Source organism: Diadema antillarum, unplaced genomic scaffold, assembly GCF_040938485.1.
Source record: "Diadema antillarum isolate AM-2024a unplaced genomic scaffold, OU_Dant_1.0 seq00000697_RagTag, whole genome shotgun sequence".
Lineage (NCBI taxonomy): Eukaryota > Metazoa > Echinodermata > Echinoidea > Diadematoida > Diadematidae > Diadema > Diadema antillarum.
The window spans coordinates 1,249,278-1,269,181 of NW_027271602.1; the positions used below are offsets into that span (position 1 = coordinate 1,249,278).

The 19,904-nt window shown below is 39.7% G+C and overlaps 1 protein-coding gene across 1 annotated transcript in view; it reads right to left on the reverse strand.

Annotated features, from left to right (window-relative positions):
- Nucleotides 1-19,904, reverse strand: part of LOC139737635 (5'-3' exonuclease PLD3-like) — a 108,586-nt gene that overhangs the window by 56,680 nt on the left and 32,002 nt on the right. Inside the window, exon 2 of the mRNA XM_071648309.1 lies at nucleotides 14,011-14,204. Coding sequence (XP_071504410.1) covers nucleotides 14,011-14,204 — 194 coding nt within the window. The remainder of the gene's footprint in view (nucleotides 1-14,010; nucleotides 14,205-19,904) is intronic.

Here is a 19,904-nt window from a genome sequence, read left to right on the forward strand (position 1 = left end):
CTAGTATACTGATTCTTTGTTTTAGCTTTCTCGTTTAAAGCCTGTATTGTAGTTTATACATTTATGAATTATGTTATTTGCCCTAGGTTTGTGTGGCAAACTAAAGTTTTGATGGACAGAATGTGACCAAATACCTACTCTCATCAAATTTGAAGTTCCACATACGGGTGTACTGTAAAAGTGGATATTTTCGCGCTTGGCCGGGTAAGAAGAGTTTCGCGTGATTTTAATTCCACGGAATCAAGACATCCCACACAGGAATATATGGCAAGCAAAAATATCCACATACTTTTATTTTCGCGCTAGTTTTTTGGTTGCGCGATATGCACGAAAATTTCAACAACGCGAAAATTTCCACTTTTACAGTAATCATTCTCTTACAAAGCTTTTATGTATGTGAAAAGGAAAGTACAAATACAGCTGTATCACTGAAAGTAGCTGTGTATGACAAAGGAGGTACTAAGCCTCCTTGGTATGGTATTATATTGTATGTATAATAGATACCAGGCATGTAGCCAACATTTTTAAAGACACGTATAAGATTGGGAGAGAACTGGAATGACGAAATGTTGGACATCAGATACCTCAGTCTATGAAAATGTGAGTTTATACAGCTGAGTTATTACACTGAGAAATACGCGTGTTGTCACAATCATTCCTATGACTACCACTTATGTATGATACACTTACATGTGTTGATGATCTGCTTGGTTAAGCATGTACAAATTCATGTGGTTGCTATCATTATTACATCATAATAATACAAATTGATCTTGACTGCAAGTCAGCATGCTCATAAGAAATGCACAATGCCTCTACTCAGATACCACACTCGGGCATTGCCATAAGCATTCCCCATGACTACCACTTTAAAGGAAATATTCATTTTGTTTATTTTCATAATTGTTATTGTGAACCCTGAGGAAGACATTCATGTATTCTTCAAAAATTCAGCCTGAATAAATAGCGCTGTTGGACTGAAATGCATTACTACTCTACTTCGCCATCTTTCATATACTGTATAATAGTCCGTCGCTGGGGTGACAAGACCTTGTATCTGCAATTTTGGTGAAAATGACTTTTTTGGATTAATGGTCAAATAATGGGTTAAGTGATGTCCTGTCCAAATCCCAACTGTCTTACTCCAAAAATGAAGCCACCACGGCATGTCAAAGGAAAGGCTATCCCATTCGCTACAGTGCTTTGGCCGCCATGTTTTTTGGCTCTCCTGAACCTTTGACATTTTGTAGATACGTGGTCTTGTCGCCCCAGCGACAATATATATATATATATATATATAATATAGCATATATATATGCTGTTCTTGCCAAATACATGTAGTACTAGTGGTACATGTGCCTTAAAAGATGTAAACAACCAACCTTGCCAACAGAAATGTTTTTGTTTTGTTTTTTTTTTGCATCACATCCTGTTTAACAAAGAGCAATAATGTTTACAATATTTTGTTAGTTTGTTATGAACTTTAGGGTAATCCGTATGATAATGAAAAGTTTTTTCCTGTCATCCTATACTGCCAAGTAGTTGAAAAGATAATGCAGAATGACTGAAGAGCGTTGTGGAAACTGGGTAGAGGAGAGAGAAAGAAAGAGAGAGATGTCCGGTTTAAGGAGGGGAAAACAAGCAAGAGTGTGAAAGTCGTGTCTTGTGGAATTTGAATGTGGATTTCAAATCGGTGTAAATTAATGAATGCTACACTGATGATTACTTTTTTCTGTTTTGATAAAAAGGCTCGAGTACACATACATCAATCTGTACAATCCATAGTAGATTTTCAGCTTTTGTTCTCTTGTCTTGCTAGCAGCTTGCTTCCATCCACCAGAGACAAAAGATGAAATGTAAAAAAACAAATAATAATAATAATAATAAAATATGAAAGATATATACATTGTATTTAAATATCTAAGAACGTAACAGATCCGCAAGGAAGCCAGCTTGCTTTGACTATCGTCATTCTCTGAGTCCCATCAGTGATTAGTTACCACAGCCTATGTACCGTCTTGTCATCTGGACACTACAATGACCAATGCACCCATTCACACAAGTGTCCAGAGAAATACAAGTACACCTATGCTGGACTGCTACCACTGGCTGCTGCTGCTGCTGGCACTACTGGTATGGTATTACAAGTGTACTAGTACTACTAATGTACTAGTAGTCCACTACTACTATAGCTACTACAGTGTACTAGTACTACTACTAGTGCTACTACTACTACTATAGCTACTACAGTGTACTACTACTAGTTCATAACAATCATAGGCACGTATAGATATACACGTGATACTTCTTACGGAAATACCTGCTTCTGTGGTTCACCGCAGCGAGTGTTCGGTGCAGTTACCGTTTTTGCTGCAATCGCAACACTGCAAAACGAATACTTGGGACTACACTGACGGGTTCGTGTTTGCACTCTGTATATATTCACATTCTTCTGTCGATTCCTTCATTTATTTTGATCGATTGGACTCATCAAAAGACGAGATACATACTGAAATGTGATAATAAGTGTTCGAATCAACTTCAAAATGGTTTGATGTTAGTCTATAAACAGTTAGTTTTACGTCGGGCCCGGCAAAAGCAGAAGCCGTAAGTGGAGATTCACTATGACGTCATTCATGGCAGCCTCTGCAGACGGTAATCGACCAATCACAGCACAAGAAAATCGGATTGTCTTCATTAGGGCTAGTTGACAGTGTAGTTGCTCTAGATTTTGCTGGATCCTGACCCATCTACACGAAATGACCCATAAAGAGTTACATTTTTCGATTGATTGATACATTTCCCCCCATTTCGTGATGTTTTTTTATTGGCTCATTGTCTAGAAAAGTGAAATTTACCGGATGATTTTGAATTGAATTATTTTTTTTTTCAACACGATTTTTTATGTGAAATTATAAAATGTTATCGCAGTCTTTTCTACTTGATATTATGATTTTTGAAAAATTCAGAATTTCGCTGATCATCTGCAAAAAAAACCTGGTTTGATATCATGCACATGAAGTGAAATATCGCAGATTGAAAACCAGTCCTCGAACACGGCACGAGAGACCATTTCAAGGTCACACCGCTGCGCTGTAGAATGATTTAGACACATTTTCGCGACGCTGCCGGCTGGCTGTAACTCCCTAGACATGCTACCTGTGAAGTTTTGGTGAAAATTCATCACAAGGTTTTCAAGAAGAATATGAGCATGTACAATTTAAGTCCCCATTTCGACCCATCCCACCACCCCTCCCCTAGTTCCGGGGGGGGGGGGGGGGGCACCCCTGATTCCACCATGAACAAACCTGAAACTACAGTCATCAATGGATATAGTATTAACTATGCTTTATCACTTCTGGTTCTAGAGAAGAAGATTTTTTAAGATTCCTTAATGGGTGGGGTTGCATGGGCCCCCCAGGTGGGGCATAGTGCCCATTTGATGGAATTGAGATCTTATCCCCCTAGGGAAGCTACCTGCCAAGTTTGGTGAAAATTCATCACAGGGTTTTCAAGCAGAATATGTACATGTACAATTTAAGTCTCCATTTGGACCCATCCCATCACCCCTCCCCTGGGTACCAAAAGGGGGGGGGGGGGGCACCGCTGATTCCACCATGAACAAACTTGAAACTACAGTCATTAATGTACTGAATCATAGTATTTTAACTAAGCTCTATCACTTCTGATTCTAGAGAAGAAGATTTTTTTAAATTCCCTAATTTGGGGGAGGTTTGGGGCCCCCTGGCGGCCCCCCAAGTGGGGTATGGTGCCCATTTGAACAAATTGAGATCCTATCCCCCTAGGAATGCTACCTGCCAAGTTTGGTGAAAAATGGTCACAGGGTTTTCAAGAAGAAGATCCTTGAAAATGCAAAAAATTTACGCACGACGGACGACGGACGACGGACGAAGAGCAATCGCAATAGCTCACTTTGAGCCTTCGGCTCAGGTGAGCTAAGAATGCCCCCTAAATGACTTAATATGATTAAAGAGGTATATAGTATGAAACATTGTTAAAAAAAACCCGGCGCCGACAAAAGATTGTGATTCAGCGTGATTCCTGGGTGGCATTCTGAATATAAGTAGGATGTGCACCCCCCCCCTTTGATTTCCAAAGCGAAAAAATATAGCTACAAACGACAGTTTTTGTACTGTAAAATGTCAAAATTTTCAAGCTCGTTCACTCCGCTCGCTCGCATTTAATTGTTATGCAATTCTCCTGATGTTGCTGCTAGTAATTTGTCGTTTCACACCGTCATATCATAATCCATGTAAGGAAAACTGTTAACATGTAACAAACATTGCGCCGACAAGAAAGATAGGAGTTTTTGCACTTGGAACTTATATTTGTCGGGAAGATATTTATTGGGTAAAAATGATAACATAATGTTCTCACATGACACATGAAAAGAGCACGTTCCTTCAGACGCTGGCTCGCTTTCGCTCTCTCGCACACACCAACAAGTGAAGTAAATGATAATTCTGGATATATGGAATGACTTTAGAGGTTATTGTTATAAGGTATTCGCGCCCCCCTTTAATTTCCAAAGCAAAAAAATAGAGCTACACACGGCAGTTTTAGGACTGTAAAATGTCAAAATTTTCAAGCTCGCTCGCTCCGCTCGCTCGCATTTAATTGTTATGCAATTCTTCTGATGTTGCTGCCTGTAATTTGTTGTTTCACACCGTCATTCCATAATCAATGTAAGGAAAACTGTTAACATGTAACAAACATTGCGCCGACAAGAAAGATAGGAGTTTTTGCACCTGGAACTTATATTTGTCGGGAAGATATTCATTGGGTAAAAATGATAACATATGCATTCAAGACACATGAAAAGACCGTGTTCCTTCAGACGCTGGTTCACTTTCGCTCTCTCGCACACACCAACAAGTGAAGTAAATGATGATTCTGGATATATGGAATGACTTTAGAGGGTATTACATTATAAGGTATTTGCATTAAAATTATCAGCAATGCCAGCAGTTACAGCCTGCAGTGAGAGATTGGAGCTACACGTCTTGGGTTATCAGAAAGATAACTTTCTCTTACGTTATAAATATGTGTATTCTAGAGCGCTCGCTACGCTCACTCGCGCATATAATCTAATTTCGTAGTGAAGAACATGATCATAATAATAATTCATAATTAATGGAATATTAGGATTATGTAGCTACATTTTGATAATAATAATATTCATCATCATTATCACATACACAATCAACCAATCAATAAATCAGTCATTTACTTAATGAGCGCAGAAACTATGTTTATATAATTCTACTGCATTCATATTTCACATTCGAGTAAAACAATATTTCCATTCCATTTTCCAGAATTATTCAGAGAACCATTAAAAAATCTACCCAAAGTATGCATGAAATCGCACGATGACCAACATAAGTATAAACAATCTTCCTACCATGGGAGGGGATACCCCCTACCACACCCTCCCCCCCCCCCCCCCTCGCTCGCTCCGCTCACTCGGGCTTGGTCGCTACGCTCCCTTGCTTTGTGCCCCCCTTTACGGAATTCCTGGATCCGCCCCTGTCTATACGTACAGTAAAAGTAAGAGTCCTATTCGTGGCAATGTTGCTCAATGACTGCACTGTGGAATGTATCACATTCCGTTATGTATTGTAGTCCCCATTAAGTTTGCAGACTGACAGCGCACGCACACACACGTACACACACATACACACGCACGCACGCACAAGCATACACATCCTCAAAATTACTTTTCCACGAGGTGCCCCCCCCCCCAATGTCTTGACCCACGGTACGCCACTGCTTACATGTTCACAATTTTTGAGTTGTCGTACTTGTAAATCCTGTTTGCAGAGTTGACAGGAAATTAAATCTCCAAAGGAAATAACACAAACAAGAAATATCGCTATGGCAACTGGTATGCCTCCACCATAATGCATGGTTCTCCTAATACATGTAGGTCTATAGTACAATGTCTTGACAATGTGTGATGACAGCTTCACATAACTGGCAAAAGGATAGAATAACAGGTTTGTCACAAATGTGTTGAATGTTCACTTTCCTTAAACAAGGCTTAATTGGATAAATGGCTATTTTGTCTAAGAAGCCCCCGTTCCACTATGCCGTTCTCGCTACGATTTGACAATTTTCTCAGGTCGGGAAGGATCGGGTAAAACCTGAGCCGATCTGGACACAGTACGATGTTAGAACGCTCTAAGTACGCTGCAGTTACGACTACCAAGTGCTTGCTACGCTCTTACTACGATGATCGGGAATGAGACATTACGATCTCTGCCGCTGCCGGTACGCTTTAGAACGATGTAGCTACGCTGTCAGTGCGATGTTGCCGATGTTATCCGATCAATGCACGCTGTATCTACGCTCTGAACGATCTATACGATCTTATCACGCTGTTACCCCGTTCAGAGAGCTGAAAAGTGCCCGATGTGCCCCGATGTACCCCGATTCGACTGTGGGTCAGCAGTCAGTCAACTTATTAGCATGCAGAACCGAAGAAATATACTGTGGACCTCGAAGATTCATTCTTCTTTTTTTACTTTTGATTTTCAAAGTTGTTGTTGCTTCGTTATTCTCACTACTCTTTCTTCATCAGCGAGCCCGTGCTTCTGTGCCTCCAGTGCCCTGGTTATGACCCACCATTTCCCTCTCCTCTCCCCTCCTCCCCCCCCCCCCTGTCCACCTCGAACTTACTACCTTCTTCACTACTATATCTTTCTATCCTCTCATCAATTTTTTTCCTTACAAGAGAGCCGCCATGTGTTTGTGAATGTGCGTCCGTATGTGTGCATGTATGTGTGTATTACTCTGTCTGTCTTTTTTTTTTGCTACCGCTTAGGGAAATTTGTTATTGTTGTTTTTTGCAATTATATATTTTTCTCTATGAGGGGACTGCATTCTAATACTACAAGCTCTGCTTTTTAGCAGTCCACTCCATTTCCAGCAATATTTTGTATGCATTTACCACAGTGACGTAACTGTTATTTGTATCTCTGTTGATAATTTGCCTGTATCTCTTTTACAATGTTATTCTGTTCATCGCATTGTGGTACTGATTTCATGACGTCTGTGTATATGAGCGTTTCTTTGTATTTTTTATTATTTGTTTGTTGGAAGTGAAATAAATCAACTTGAACTTGAACTTGAAGAGCCTCCTCAACTCACGGTTCTTTTGCAGCAATGCATTGTATAAACAAGGACGTGCTGATTTTTCAAAGGATTTTTCTTGATGTCCTTGCTTTTATAGTCCGTCTTCCTCCAGTTGTAGATGATTTCATATTCTTCAAAATTCTACTATGTCCTCTTCCTCCTCTTTCAGCATGACGTGCAGTCTCTCTTTCTTCGCCTTTTGGGTAGCTGCTTCGCTGCTTTCTTCTCTTCTTTTTCTTCATCTCTTCTTTTTCTTCGAAAATTACAGCTAAAATTACTTCCCGTTCTTGTGCCGATGTTACTACGCTCAGAAAGACCTTGTTACGCTCATCCCGCTGCGTTTATGCCGTCATTACGCTCTCCCCGCTGCGTTTACGCTGTCACTACGCTCTCCCCGCTTGCCGTACGATTAAAAATATGTCAATTTTGATCGGGGAGATCGGGAAGAAATTTTGGACCGGTTCAAAATTTCTTCCCGATCTGAAAAACTGCCCGCTCCAACCCCGACCTCCACACGCTGCTGCTACGATGCTTCCGATCCCCGTACGCTTTTGCCGCTCTCTCCCGATCTGCTAGATCGGGACAGATCGGGGTCCAAATCGTGATAGTGGAACGGGGGCTTTAGAGTACATGTATTTGGGGATGTTAGGATTTTTACTCGACTTTTGACCATTTTATGACCTTATGTATGTATCGAGTAATTTTCAAGGTATGGAGAAAAAGTATAATTTCAGTATTGAATAGTAAAATTCTTTAACCCTTTAACCCTATGACCTTAAAATTCCCAGGAGAATCACTGTCAGGTAGAATATGCATAAATGTGTACTAAGTTTCATGATGATACCATGAGTCACTTTTGAGACATGGAGGAAGAAGTGAAATCTAACAATTTCCCCTGACCTTTGACCTTTTGACTTTTGACCTTTTGGCAAGAAACTTCCCAGAGAATTGCTATTGGGAATTACATGTATATATATGAAGTTTCCAGAAAAATCCTGCAGGCATTGCATAAATATGAGGGAAATAGTGAAATTTTGAGGAGTTGACCATGACTTTTGACCCCCTGACCTTTGACCCCTGACCTGTGACCCCTGACTCCAAATTTCCTAGATAATCTTGAATATGCCTGCAGGCATTGCATACAATAAATATGAGGGAAATAGTGAAATTTTGAGGAGTTGACCTTGACTTTTGACCCCTGACCCATGACTCCAAATTTTCTAGATAATCACTGGCAGTCAGTACATGCATATTGACTAAGTTTCATGAAGATATCTTGAACCATTTGTGATACCGATAAAAATGTGAAATTGAAACATTTTCACTTGACCTTTGACCTCATGACCCGACACTCTCTGGAGAATCATTATTTGGTAGTACATGTATACACTAAGTTTCAAGAAAATACCTTCAGGCAATGCATAGATATGGAGGAAATAGTGAAATTTTGAGCATTTGACCTTGACCTTTGACCTCTAGCCGATTTCACTTAAAATCTAATTGAGTAATTGCTTCATCATACTTTATATTTGGACCAAGTTTGGTAAAATTCCCCTCAATATTACTCAAGTTATCGCATAAACAAATGGAGACGGATAGACGGACAACCTGAAAACATAATGCCTCCGGCACCCTTCCAGCAGAGGCATTAAAAAGGGAAAACCTATTGGACTTTAAAGTGAAAACTAAGTTTCGGTAAGTGCTTGAGAACCCGTCTAGCACCATTTCATTTTTGCTTGCAATATATCGAAAGAGTCCACTAAGAAACTTACCTGGTTGATGTGGTTTACCGGAATGATGAGTCGGTTTGGAGTATTTTGAGAAAAATAATAATAGTAGGAAAACCGACTTTTATTCCAGAAGGCTCCAGACTAACTCGGTCTCGGGAAAAATTCCACCCTACTTCAGACAATTCACATGCAGTAAATGATCGCCACATTCAACTTGGCCACTGCATAATACCAAATGAGGCCTAACTGAATGGACAGGAAAGTGCGTGCTAACGTAATCCTGTGACAAAACAAAACAAAAATGACAGCGCGCGGTCCTCAGTTGCTGAGACGCGCTGTCTTTGGAGTTTTTGGTATTGTTTATCAAGCACCTTTGGTTGTTTTAGAGGTGCTTGATAGGCGCACACTAATTTTGCATGCGCGCAAAAGAGGTTTTTGATGCGCGCGTTGTAACAACTCGGACCATTACTGCGAGTAGCCAGAACACGAAGCGCTAGTTTATACAGGCCGCTCCCATAGGACAGCACTGTATAATCAGAGGGACAACCATTACAACTCATCCCGCCGTCAAAGCGAAGCCAAGTTATCCCCGAGTCCGAGTTTAGCCTGACCCCGTTCGGGTAAGTACTGAGACTGAACCTTTTCGGTTAATATTTCGCATTTTCGTCGTTACCCATCGAATATCTTGTAATAACATCGTTATCCTGCACATTTCCTACGCATACGTTCACATTTGGGGGCGAAATGTGACAACTTTTGCAGGCGTACCAGAACTTTGTTTGGGCTTTAATCTACATGTTGTATTGAATTGAAAGCTGTGGTTGTACTGTATCTTGCATACAAGTTTCCTTCTCAGACATTGACGGTATATTGAAATACAATTTACTGTCCTTGAAATTGTGTTACAAAGTTGAGCCAAAATATTGTTATCATCACATCGCATTTTTCTTGACAAGCTTCTCATGGTCACTGATTCTACTTCATATTGCCTAATATATTCAGATTAATGTCTGCGTTGTACACTTGTTGCCAGACAGAACACTGCTCATTCAAGATGTGAATGATTTTTGATTTGATTCTATTTGATTTGATTTGATTGGTTCCTGCATTATATCACTGCTCATGCAGATACATACACATATTATATATTATATACATTGATGGTGCCATACATATCTGTGGATGAAGCTTGAGAAATTATCAGTATATTCTGCTTTAGGTGGGACATAACATGGTTCCTCACAATAGACATAATACTTCATGGCATCTTATTTAAACTGCAATACAAAATTGTAATTCCATCTCCTTCCATTCCTCGATTGTATAGCACCACCTTCCCTTCACTAGCAATAAAAGAAAGTGGAATTATTATATGAAGCATACAAGCAATCCATCTTGCAATCATGTGGTATTGATCCCAACACTGAAATATATAGTCTGTCTTACAAGTGCTTTTTTCTTTTTTAGGGTGCAGATGAAATTTCGTATCATTTTAGCTCGACAAAGTCTATCCCATACATTTGCTTCATTTGTTGTTATGCAAGGTTATAAATTGCCCTTATACAGTTTTCGTCACCTCTCTTTATATCTCCCCTTCTTCTCTATGTTAACTTTAATCAGGTTGATAATTATATAATTTGTATAGTATATTGCAAAAATTAAGTTGCAGATTGGTTGTACGTTACATAATTTACATTTTATTGTTCGGTCGCACTATCAATGAGGCATTATCTCTAAAGACTTTTATACCTATCTCGCTCTCTCCTCTCTCTCTCTCTCTCTCTCTCGTCTTTCTTCCTATCTCTCTCCCTCTCCCTCTCTCCCCCCTCTTCAAACTACTTTTATGTGAAATAGTGCAATGCTTTGTAATCACCATCCAAATATGGTTCCCAGTGGTGTTCAGAGTTTATTGGTTATCATTTGAGATTTGAGAAAATGGTTTCAAATCGTAAGGTTTCCTACCTTATACCCCTATGTAAGAACATTAGACATTTACGCAAATCAAATGTCAGAGAATAATTAAGATGCAAAACTCAGTGATTCTGCAACAGTTTAGTACCAGAGTAAGTTGCAGATTGGTTGTATGTTACATACTATTGTTCGGTTGCACTATCTATGAGGCATTATGTCAATGGGCTTTTATATCTATCTCGCTCTGTCCTATCTCTCTCTCTCTCCCTCGTTCTCGCTTCTTCCTTCCTATCTCTCTCTCTCCCCCCTCTCTTCAAACTACTTTTATGCGAAATAGTGCAACGTTTTGTAATCACCATCCAAATATGGTTCTCAGGGGTGTTCAGAGTTTATTGGTTATCATTTGAGATTCATTTGCAAGATTCATACCTCTACATCGAAAGAGTTTACCAAGCAACATGTCTGTTTGATACGGTTTCATGGGGCGCCCTCCCCGTTCAGCAGTGGTCATAATATGTGACCGAAATTTAGCAAGCCACACTTCTGTAATACTCCTGTTGTGCAATAATTATTCCAGAATGTTATGATAAAATCATTGCAATATTTTCTGTGATTTTTTTTGGGGAATATTTCTTTTTGCTGATCCACATATTTTGTGTGTATCTTACACCTGCATTCATAAAATTGATATTTTATATTTATCATACGATTTATATTGACAAATTTTTTTTCAAGACGGTGCAATTTTTATAACACACATATTTTTTTTTTATAATAATGATGAGTTGAATTGAGATTATTCTGTGATATTGATTGAGCTTATGTATTGAGATCATTATTAGAAAATAATCTTAATTGTTATGAGAATAATTGAAATGTGAACTATGAATGAATGTTATGTTTGTATGCTTATTGCATATGCGTGGGTAGCCCCCCCCCCCCCCCCATATGTATTTAAGGTATTTCGGTTTTTGTATAATTTTTGACCATTAATGAAATATAATATTGTTAAAAAGACAGTAATGTAAAAAGATTATATGGATTGAAATGATGATTCTAATAGAAATATAAGATGAAAAAGAAATAGCTTTATTATTTTATATCTCTTTGCGCATCTCATTCCAAGTATTCTCTTCTGTCTCTTTTTATCTCTCTTGCTATCTCCTTCCTACCCCTTCTGTGTTTCTCTCTCTCCGTCTCCATACACAAGTGTTTAATATTTCTTATGTCATCACTGCCCGCCATTTTTTTTTCAGTACATTTATAAACAAAATTTGAAAGTTGTTGGAGAAGTATAATGATTTGTGTATATTTGATATACTTTAGTCTATAAGTTTGTGTATCCATACATGATGGTGACATGAAGAATATGTTTAATTTTTCTCGCAGCTCTATCAATGTGTATGTACATGTGTATTTGATTAATTTTGATATTTTGGTCATCAGGTGTCTTTTATATATATATACATATAATGATTGTGCAGTTTTATATTTTAATCGAAGAATGATTGTATGATTATGTATGTTATTATAAAATGAAATATGATATTGTACAAAATTCTGCAATTCAGCCATCTCCATTGCTGCAAATGAATTTTTAAAGAAACCATTACCTTACCTTACTGTTGTTAAACTGTAACAGGGTGGCATGTGTATATTTACATTTAAGTCAACTTAGGTCAGCCTGCAAACTGTCTACTGTTTGCCAACTTTTCATTTTCTGTGCTCAGGCACACAACCAAGCACAAACCAATCCATGGCAATACGCCACAGGACATTGAAAGCATCATAGCCATACCTATATTGTACATCATAAAATATGCGACCCGCCACGACAAAAGGATCCAAAAGTCACTGACAGCTAAGCCAAGAAAATCGAATTTGAAGTCAGATCATCAAAATCGGTCAAAACCATTGAATTTCTGTTTTTAGCATAGTATTGTAGTATAGTGTTTCATCTATCATTTTCTGACATTTCAAAGCTAAATGATCAAAGGAAAGACAAGAAATAAGTGTTTTTCTAGGCCATGATTTTCTGACTTTCAACAGAACAGAAACGTGTCCGAAGATTTGGATTTTGCGCCGCAGATAGACTCCGCCCCTAGCAATGAGGGAGTGATTTTATTGGTCAGTGCGTGGCATCCTGGTTACTGATTGGTTGTGCGTACCCCACTGGTGCTAAGCTTGAATGAACATCATGGAGGTTACTATGAGCGGACCTTCTATTGTCAAGAGGTGAAAAACAGTCTTACCTTCCCTTTATCACGACTGCGTCGGAAGGGAAACTTTGAAGGGGGTTTTCTGAAAATGCTCATTTCCTAGACAACTCGACATGGTCTCATAAAATCATCAGTATCTCCGCAACCGAGTATTTTTATGAGTAGTGTTACTGTTAGGGTCCTATACTGTAAAACGAGGAATGTTCGCATGCATTTTAATATTGCGAATTTCGCGAGCGCTAAGATTCGCGAAATTAAAATGCTCACAAAAGTTCTTGTCTACACTATGTATAAGATATGCATTGAATGCCAGTGGCAGATCATGAAAATTTCATGCCACAAAAAAGGCTGTCGGCTCCAATTCGCGATAAATTCATGCCGCGAATATATGATGAATAAGAATAAGAAATTGAAGCAGAAGAGTAAGGAAATAATGTCATGTCATTTTCACAAACTGGACCTCCCTCCATTTTCGGATCCTTTTGTTGTAGCGGGTCACATATACTGTAGAAACTGTTACTTTCGCAAGGGTTTAATTTTCATGAATTTCACGAATCACAGTTGGATTGCAAATTAAACAACATGTGAAAATGTCTCAATGCGCTTGGGTGATAGTGCATTTACTTCAGCGTCGGCATCAATTCGCGAAAACAACATCTCACGAAAATGTCTATGACCGCCTCATCTGCGAAAATATCTGTACACGAAATAAACAGCATACACAGTTCATCAGTAAAGCTTGCTATTTTCTTCACCACTTTGCCGTACTACATTTCTGGCATATACATTTCTATTAAAGTTACATGGCTGTGATAAAAATGATTTCCAAATGTGCCCGTGCAATGTGGTCTCAGAATAATAGCACATTGAAGACTTATTGCACACAGAGAGTTAAAGGCCCCCCATTCACAAATAGGGGGTTTACATAGTGGCACACAAAGAGCTAATTAAAGGCCCCCCTTTTGCAAAAATCCATCTTCTGTTGTACTTACGTGCATGGATCATCACAGGGCACTGGCTTTGGGGTGGCAGGTGCTGGAAATGCAATAATCCAGATGATGAGGAAAACCAAGCTTGCAATTGATGCCACAAGGAACACTGTCAGCACAGAGCACAACACACAATTTCCTCGCTTGTTGCGAGCTGGAGACGGAAACAGTTCTTCTGTGTCTCTCTTGTCAATATCCTGAAATTGCAGACATTAAACAGTGAGTCATTCAATCTTACATTTTCTCCTTGTTATACAACCATATCTACACAACTGCGAAGGAAAAGCAGGCTTTGGTAAAAACCCACATATTTGTCATGCTATGAAAGTGCTCAAACTATAGTACTGTAAAACAAAGAATGTTCGCATGCATTTTAATCTCTCGAATTTTGCGAGTGCCAAGATTCACGAAAATAAAGTGCACGCGAAAGTTTTTGTTTACACTAGAGTAACTGCGTCAGTAAGCGGCCGTGCAGCCGTTCGCGGCAGGTACAACATACACGGTAATATACAGCTAAACACAGCATTGCACTGTTACATGCACACTACACATATACTAACACACTAGCAATCAACAAAAACCAACCGATAAAATGGGCACGATCTCTGACGAAAGTGAAATTTTCTCACCTAAATGACAATATATCGCATCCAAAATGAAATTTTCGGTACTTCTTAACATTAACAGTTAAGAAACAATGGTCCAAGAAACTGGATTTTTTGTCGTTTTCTCGATGTTCCTGGATTTTGAAAACATATCCTCACGTAAAATAGAATTTTCGCGAGCCGATGTGGGCCGCCATTTTTTTCGGAAAGTGGATGTTACCATCGAAAAAAATGAGAAAAACACGAGAAAGACATCAACAACACCGCCAGAATTGCGATCTTGTTTGCGGCCAATGCATGTGCGCACGCTATTTTCACGTGCTTTCGCAATGGGAATTGGCGCTTACGCAATGTTCGCGAGACATGTGAAGGCGTTCAGCCAAAGATCGCGCGGCACGCGCGTATTGCATAGGGATTGTACATCGTGCCGCAAGCAGAAATACTACGTCGCATATCGCCTTTATCGGCGAAAATTGTGCCGGGTTTTGCCCTGGTAAATCATGAAAACTGCGTTGGTCAATGGTAAATTTCTTTCATGAAAACAATTGCGTTAATGAATAATCTTGTCTATGATATATGAAATGGTTGAAAATAATTTGCCTGATTTGTTTACAAGTTGGAAAAACTCTTAACAATGCTTAAACTGCCGCAAACGGGATATTTTACTCTATATGCAATGAATGCCAGTGGCAGTTCGCGAAAATTTCATGCCGCAGAAAAGGCCGTCGGCTCCAATTCGCGAAAAACTCATGCCACGAATATATCATGTTTTACAGTACTTCAATCAATCTTGTGTAAGTTGACATTGCGTAAGTCAACAACTAGCCTATAGTTGACACGGAAGAAAAGTCCCAATTTCTCCTTTTTTATTCTTCGAAAATTTCCTTGTCTTAGTTGACATTTCTAAGTTGACAACTTGCGTATGTCAAAATGATTTTCAGTGACAACCAAGTTGAAATATGTATTAATCCTCTTGCCTAAGTGGACATAATTCTTTGCTCCAATTCTGATCGCCAAACTCTGAAAAATAATTATTGTTCTTGCGCTCCGATTCACATCATTAACACTCGTCGATTCTTAACAGTATATGGCGTAGTTCGCGCTGTGCATGCGTTGTCTTCGATGCCTGAAGGATAACACACAGGAGTATGCAAGACATTTTTCTTGAACAAACTGTTACGACCAAAATCACTCCGAGAATGATCGCACAAAAGAAACAATCAACTGATGTTCAGGCGGTTTATTGACAGTGATATTGTGGGTACAGACTGGTAATCGGCGTCAAATCAGTACAACAATGATCAATAGAAACAGTTACAAATCGGTAATGGAATCACTTACATGCATCCAAATCTTAAATCTCACAGTTGCTACAGTTCCCTGGTAGTGTCCAGATACAATGTTCGATGCACAGATGAATGATCCGCGATGCACCGATGAATGATTCCTTCGACGTAAATCCAGAGGCACAGGTTGTGATAATCCTCGGTATAAATCCGGGGTAAATGTCCACAATAGATCCACGGTATAATGTTCACAGCAAAATGTGCAGAATCTAACAACCACGTCCAGTCTATGCGTTGAATGATGATTCACTTTATGTCCAGCGAGGAATCCAGCCCGCCACAGCTTTGCCGTAGCAATGTTCATTGACATTAAAATATGGAGTCCAATGAAGGCACATTAATTCTCTGCAGGCAAAATGTCTCCCAGGCCTTATCTCCACAAACATAACAGGTCAGCAGGTAACACAGGACTGACTATAACAAGTCGCTTCAGAGCCCGAAGTGACGTAACTCTCAGAGCAGAGGTGTTGGGTACTTTGCCTACTGCAGAATTTCTCTGGCTTATAAACTATCCATTCAACCCCTTCTAGCACATTCTGTAACTCTCTCCAACCTGGGGCCACACACCTGAACATACTAGCAAGTCCTAGTTCCAGGAAACCTGGATGACTCACTGCCTAACTATGTACAAAACATCATTACCAAGAATAACTACCAATCACATTGGGCTACAGGGACAGTGCCTCACTCAGCCAAACATGTAAGCACTTCCCAGAACATTCTGGAATGGGTGAAATCATTCTAGATTGAGTGAGCTATAATGTATTTCCTGTTACATGCATGTACTGTACATAGCTACATTGTATACCACCTAGAAAATTCTCCACTGATCTGGTCAGCCTGTATGTACTATCTATACCACAAAGAATGTTCTCCATTAATCTGGTCAGCCTGTGTACATGTACATACACATTAAAACAACCATGCATACAGTACATCATACATGGTGTACATAACTACAGTGTACTAGTGTGTACATTTGTGACACCATCCCCCATGGGAAAAAGAAAGCCTTGCCGTAGCAAGGGTTTCTTTTACCTTCACAATTTCTCATTATTATTTACAATGAATGTGAGGTAAAAGCCAAGTCAAGCCACAATAACCACATACTATCACATGTCTTTTGGATAGCTGTATTCATTCCATGTTCTCTTTTCATGGATACCATTTACAATGATATTGCTTGGATTCTCGGAGCTTATACAATCATATCAAACTGTTTTACACACATTAATGAATATGCTAAACACATACACTGGAAATGATATGCAGTGAAAACTTTTCACCTTTGATATTCTCTTTATGTTACACTCTTGACAGAGCGTCGGCAATTACATTGTTTTTGCCTGCCACATGTTTGATTTTGAGTGCATATGGCTGCGTCATCATGCTCCATCTGAAACAACCTGTTGTTCTTCATTTTGAACCGGTCTAAAAAGACCAAGGGGTTGTGGTCAGTATAGACTGTGATCTCCCCTTTGCTATTTGTCAAGTACACTTCGTATTGCTGGAGGGCAAGGATGAGACTGAGAGCCTCCTTCTCAATTGTGGAGTACTTCTTCTGGTATGCATTCAGTTTTTTGGAGAAGTAGCTAACTGGTCGTTCAGTGCCTTCTTCATCTTCTTGGAGCAAAACCGCTCCCACTCCTACATCGCTAGCATCTATTGCCACCTTGAATGGCTTTGAGAAATCAGGAGCTGCCAAAACAGGCTCATTAGCAAGGACTGCTTTTTGACATGACAAATCCCATGTCCTTCTTTGTTTTGTTTTGCAACTTCCAACACTGTGAGTTTACATGCCCTGTCTTGTTACAGTGAAAACATTTGATGACATTTGCACTTGTACTGGACCCTTTGTCATATTGAGGCTTTGGTAGTGATGAAGTTTCAGAACTCGTGCCTTTTTCAGGACCAGCATTTTTTGGATGGCTCGACTGAATTTTGTCTCTCTTGTTTCCAGAGAAATTCCTGAAAGGTGGTCTGTTGTCATTTCTGTGGGTCAGCTCATACTCATCAGCCATCAAGGCTGCTTTATGCAAACTTGTCACTTTGTGATCATCCAAATGCGACCTCACACTGAAAGCAACACTCTTTTTGAATTCTTCCAAGAGAACAACCTCACGTAGGTTATCAAAGTCCTGATCCACTTTCAGGGATCTGTACCACCTATCAAACATCATTTCTTTTTCACGAGCAAACTCAACATGTGTCTGGCCTGGTTTACGGTACGAATTTCTGAACTTGTGTCTGTACGCCTCTGGCACCAACTCATAAGCATTCAACACTGCTTTCTTGACCGTAGCATAGTCACGTGATTGCTCTTCAGAGAGAGATGAGTACACATCAGCTGCTTTGCCGACAAACACACTTTGAAGGAGCATGGGCCAAAATTCCTGTGGCCATTTCAAACTGTTAGCCACCTTCTCAAATGACACAAAATATGCATCAATTCTGTTTTCTTCAAACTTTGGCACCAATCGAATGTTCTTGGCCAAATCAAAATCAGAGGGAGCCCTTTCACGATTTCCAACAGTCTGTGCATGAGTAAATTCCATCTCACGCAATTTCAGCTGTTGTTCTTCATTTCAATTTCTTTCTCCACTTCTCTTCGTTTTCTATCCCTCTCTCTTTCCATTTCTAATCTCATCTTTTCTTTCTCTAGTTCCAATCGAGCAAGCTCAAGCCGTGTTTGATCGGAAATTTGAGCTCGATCTGCAGTGTCAATTTCTTCTTTGAGCTCCATGTGACCAGCTACTAAGTCAAGAATTTCTGCCTTTCTTACACCTTGTGGAACATCTACATTTAAATGCTGTGCAATAGCAGTCAAATCACATTTGCGTAACCTTTGCAAATCTTTGAGGGACAAATCTGTCCTCTGAACAAATGCCTGAACATCCATCGTACTGACTGACATTGTCACAATGTATTACACACAATATACAATTGAACAACCAACTCAACAGGTATCATGTCTGTACCAATATTCTGGCTTCCGGAACGTTCCAAATTCTAAGTTTTGGCTTAAATTCACTTCTCGGACACAAGCCCCCAATTTTGTTACGACCAAAATCACTCCGAGAATGATCGCACAAAAGAAACAATCAACTGATGTTCAGGCGGTTTATTGACAGTGATATTGTGGGTACAGACTGGTAATCGGCGTCAAATCAGTACAACAATGATCAATAGAAACAGTTACAAATCGGTAATGGAATCACTTACATGCATCCAAATCTTAAATCTCACAGTTGCTACAGTTCCCTGGTAGTGTCCAGATACGATGTTCGATGCACAGATGAATGATCCGCGATGCACCGATGAATGATTCCTTCGACGTAAATCCAGAGGCACAGGTTGTGATAATCCTCGGTATAAATCCGGGGTAAATGTCCACAATAGATCCACGGTATAATGTTCACAGCAAAATGTGCAGAATCCAATGACCACGTCCAGTCGATGCGTTGAATGATGATTCACTTTATAGTGTCCAGCGAGGAATCCAGCCCGTCACAGCTTTGCCGTAGCAATGTCCATTGACATTAAAATATGGAGTCCAATGAAGGCACATTAATTCTCTGCAGGCAAAATGTCTCCCAGGCCTTATCTCCACAAACATAACAGGTCAGCAGGTAACACAGGACTGACTATAACAAGTCGCTTCAGAGCCCGAAGTGACGTAACTCTCAGAGCAGAGGTGTTGGGTACTCTGCCTACTGCAGAATTTCTCTGGCTTATATACTATCCATTCACCCCCTTCTAGCACATTCTGTAACTCTCTCCAACCTGGGGCCACACACCTGAACATACTAGCAAGTCCTAGTTCCAGGAAACCTGGATGACTCACTGCCTAACTATGTACAAAACATCATTACCAAGAATAACTACCAATCACATTGGGCTACAGGGACAGTGCCTCACTCAGCCAAACATGTAAGCACTTCCCAGA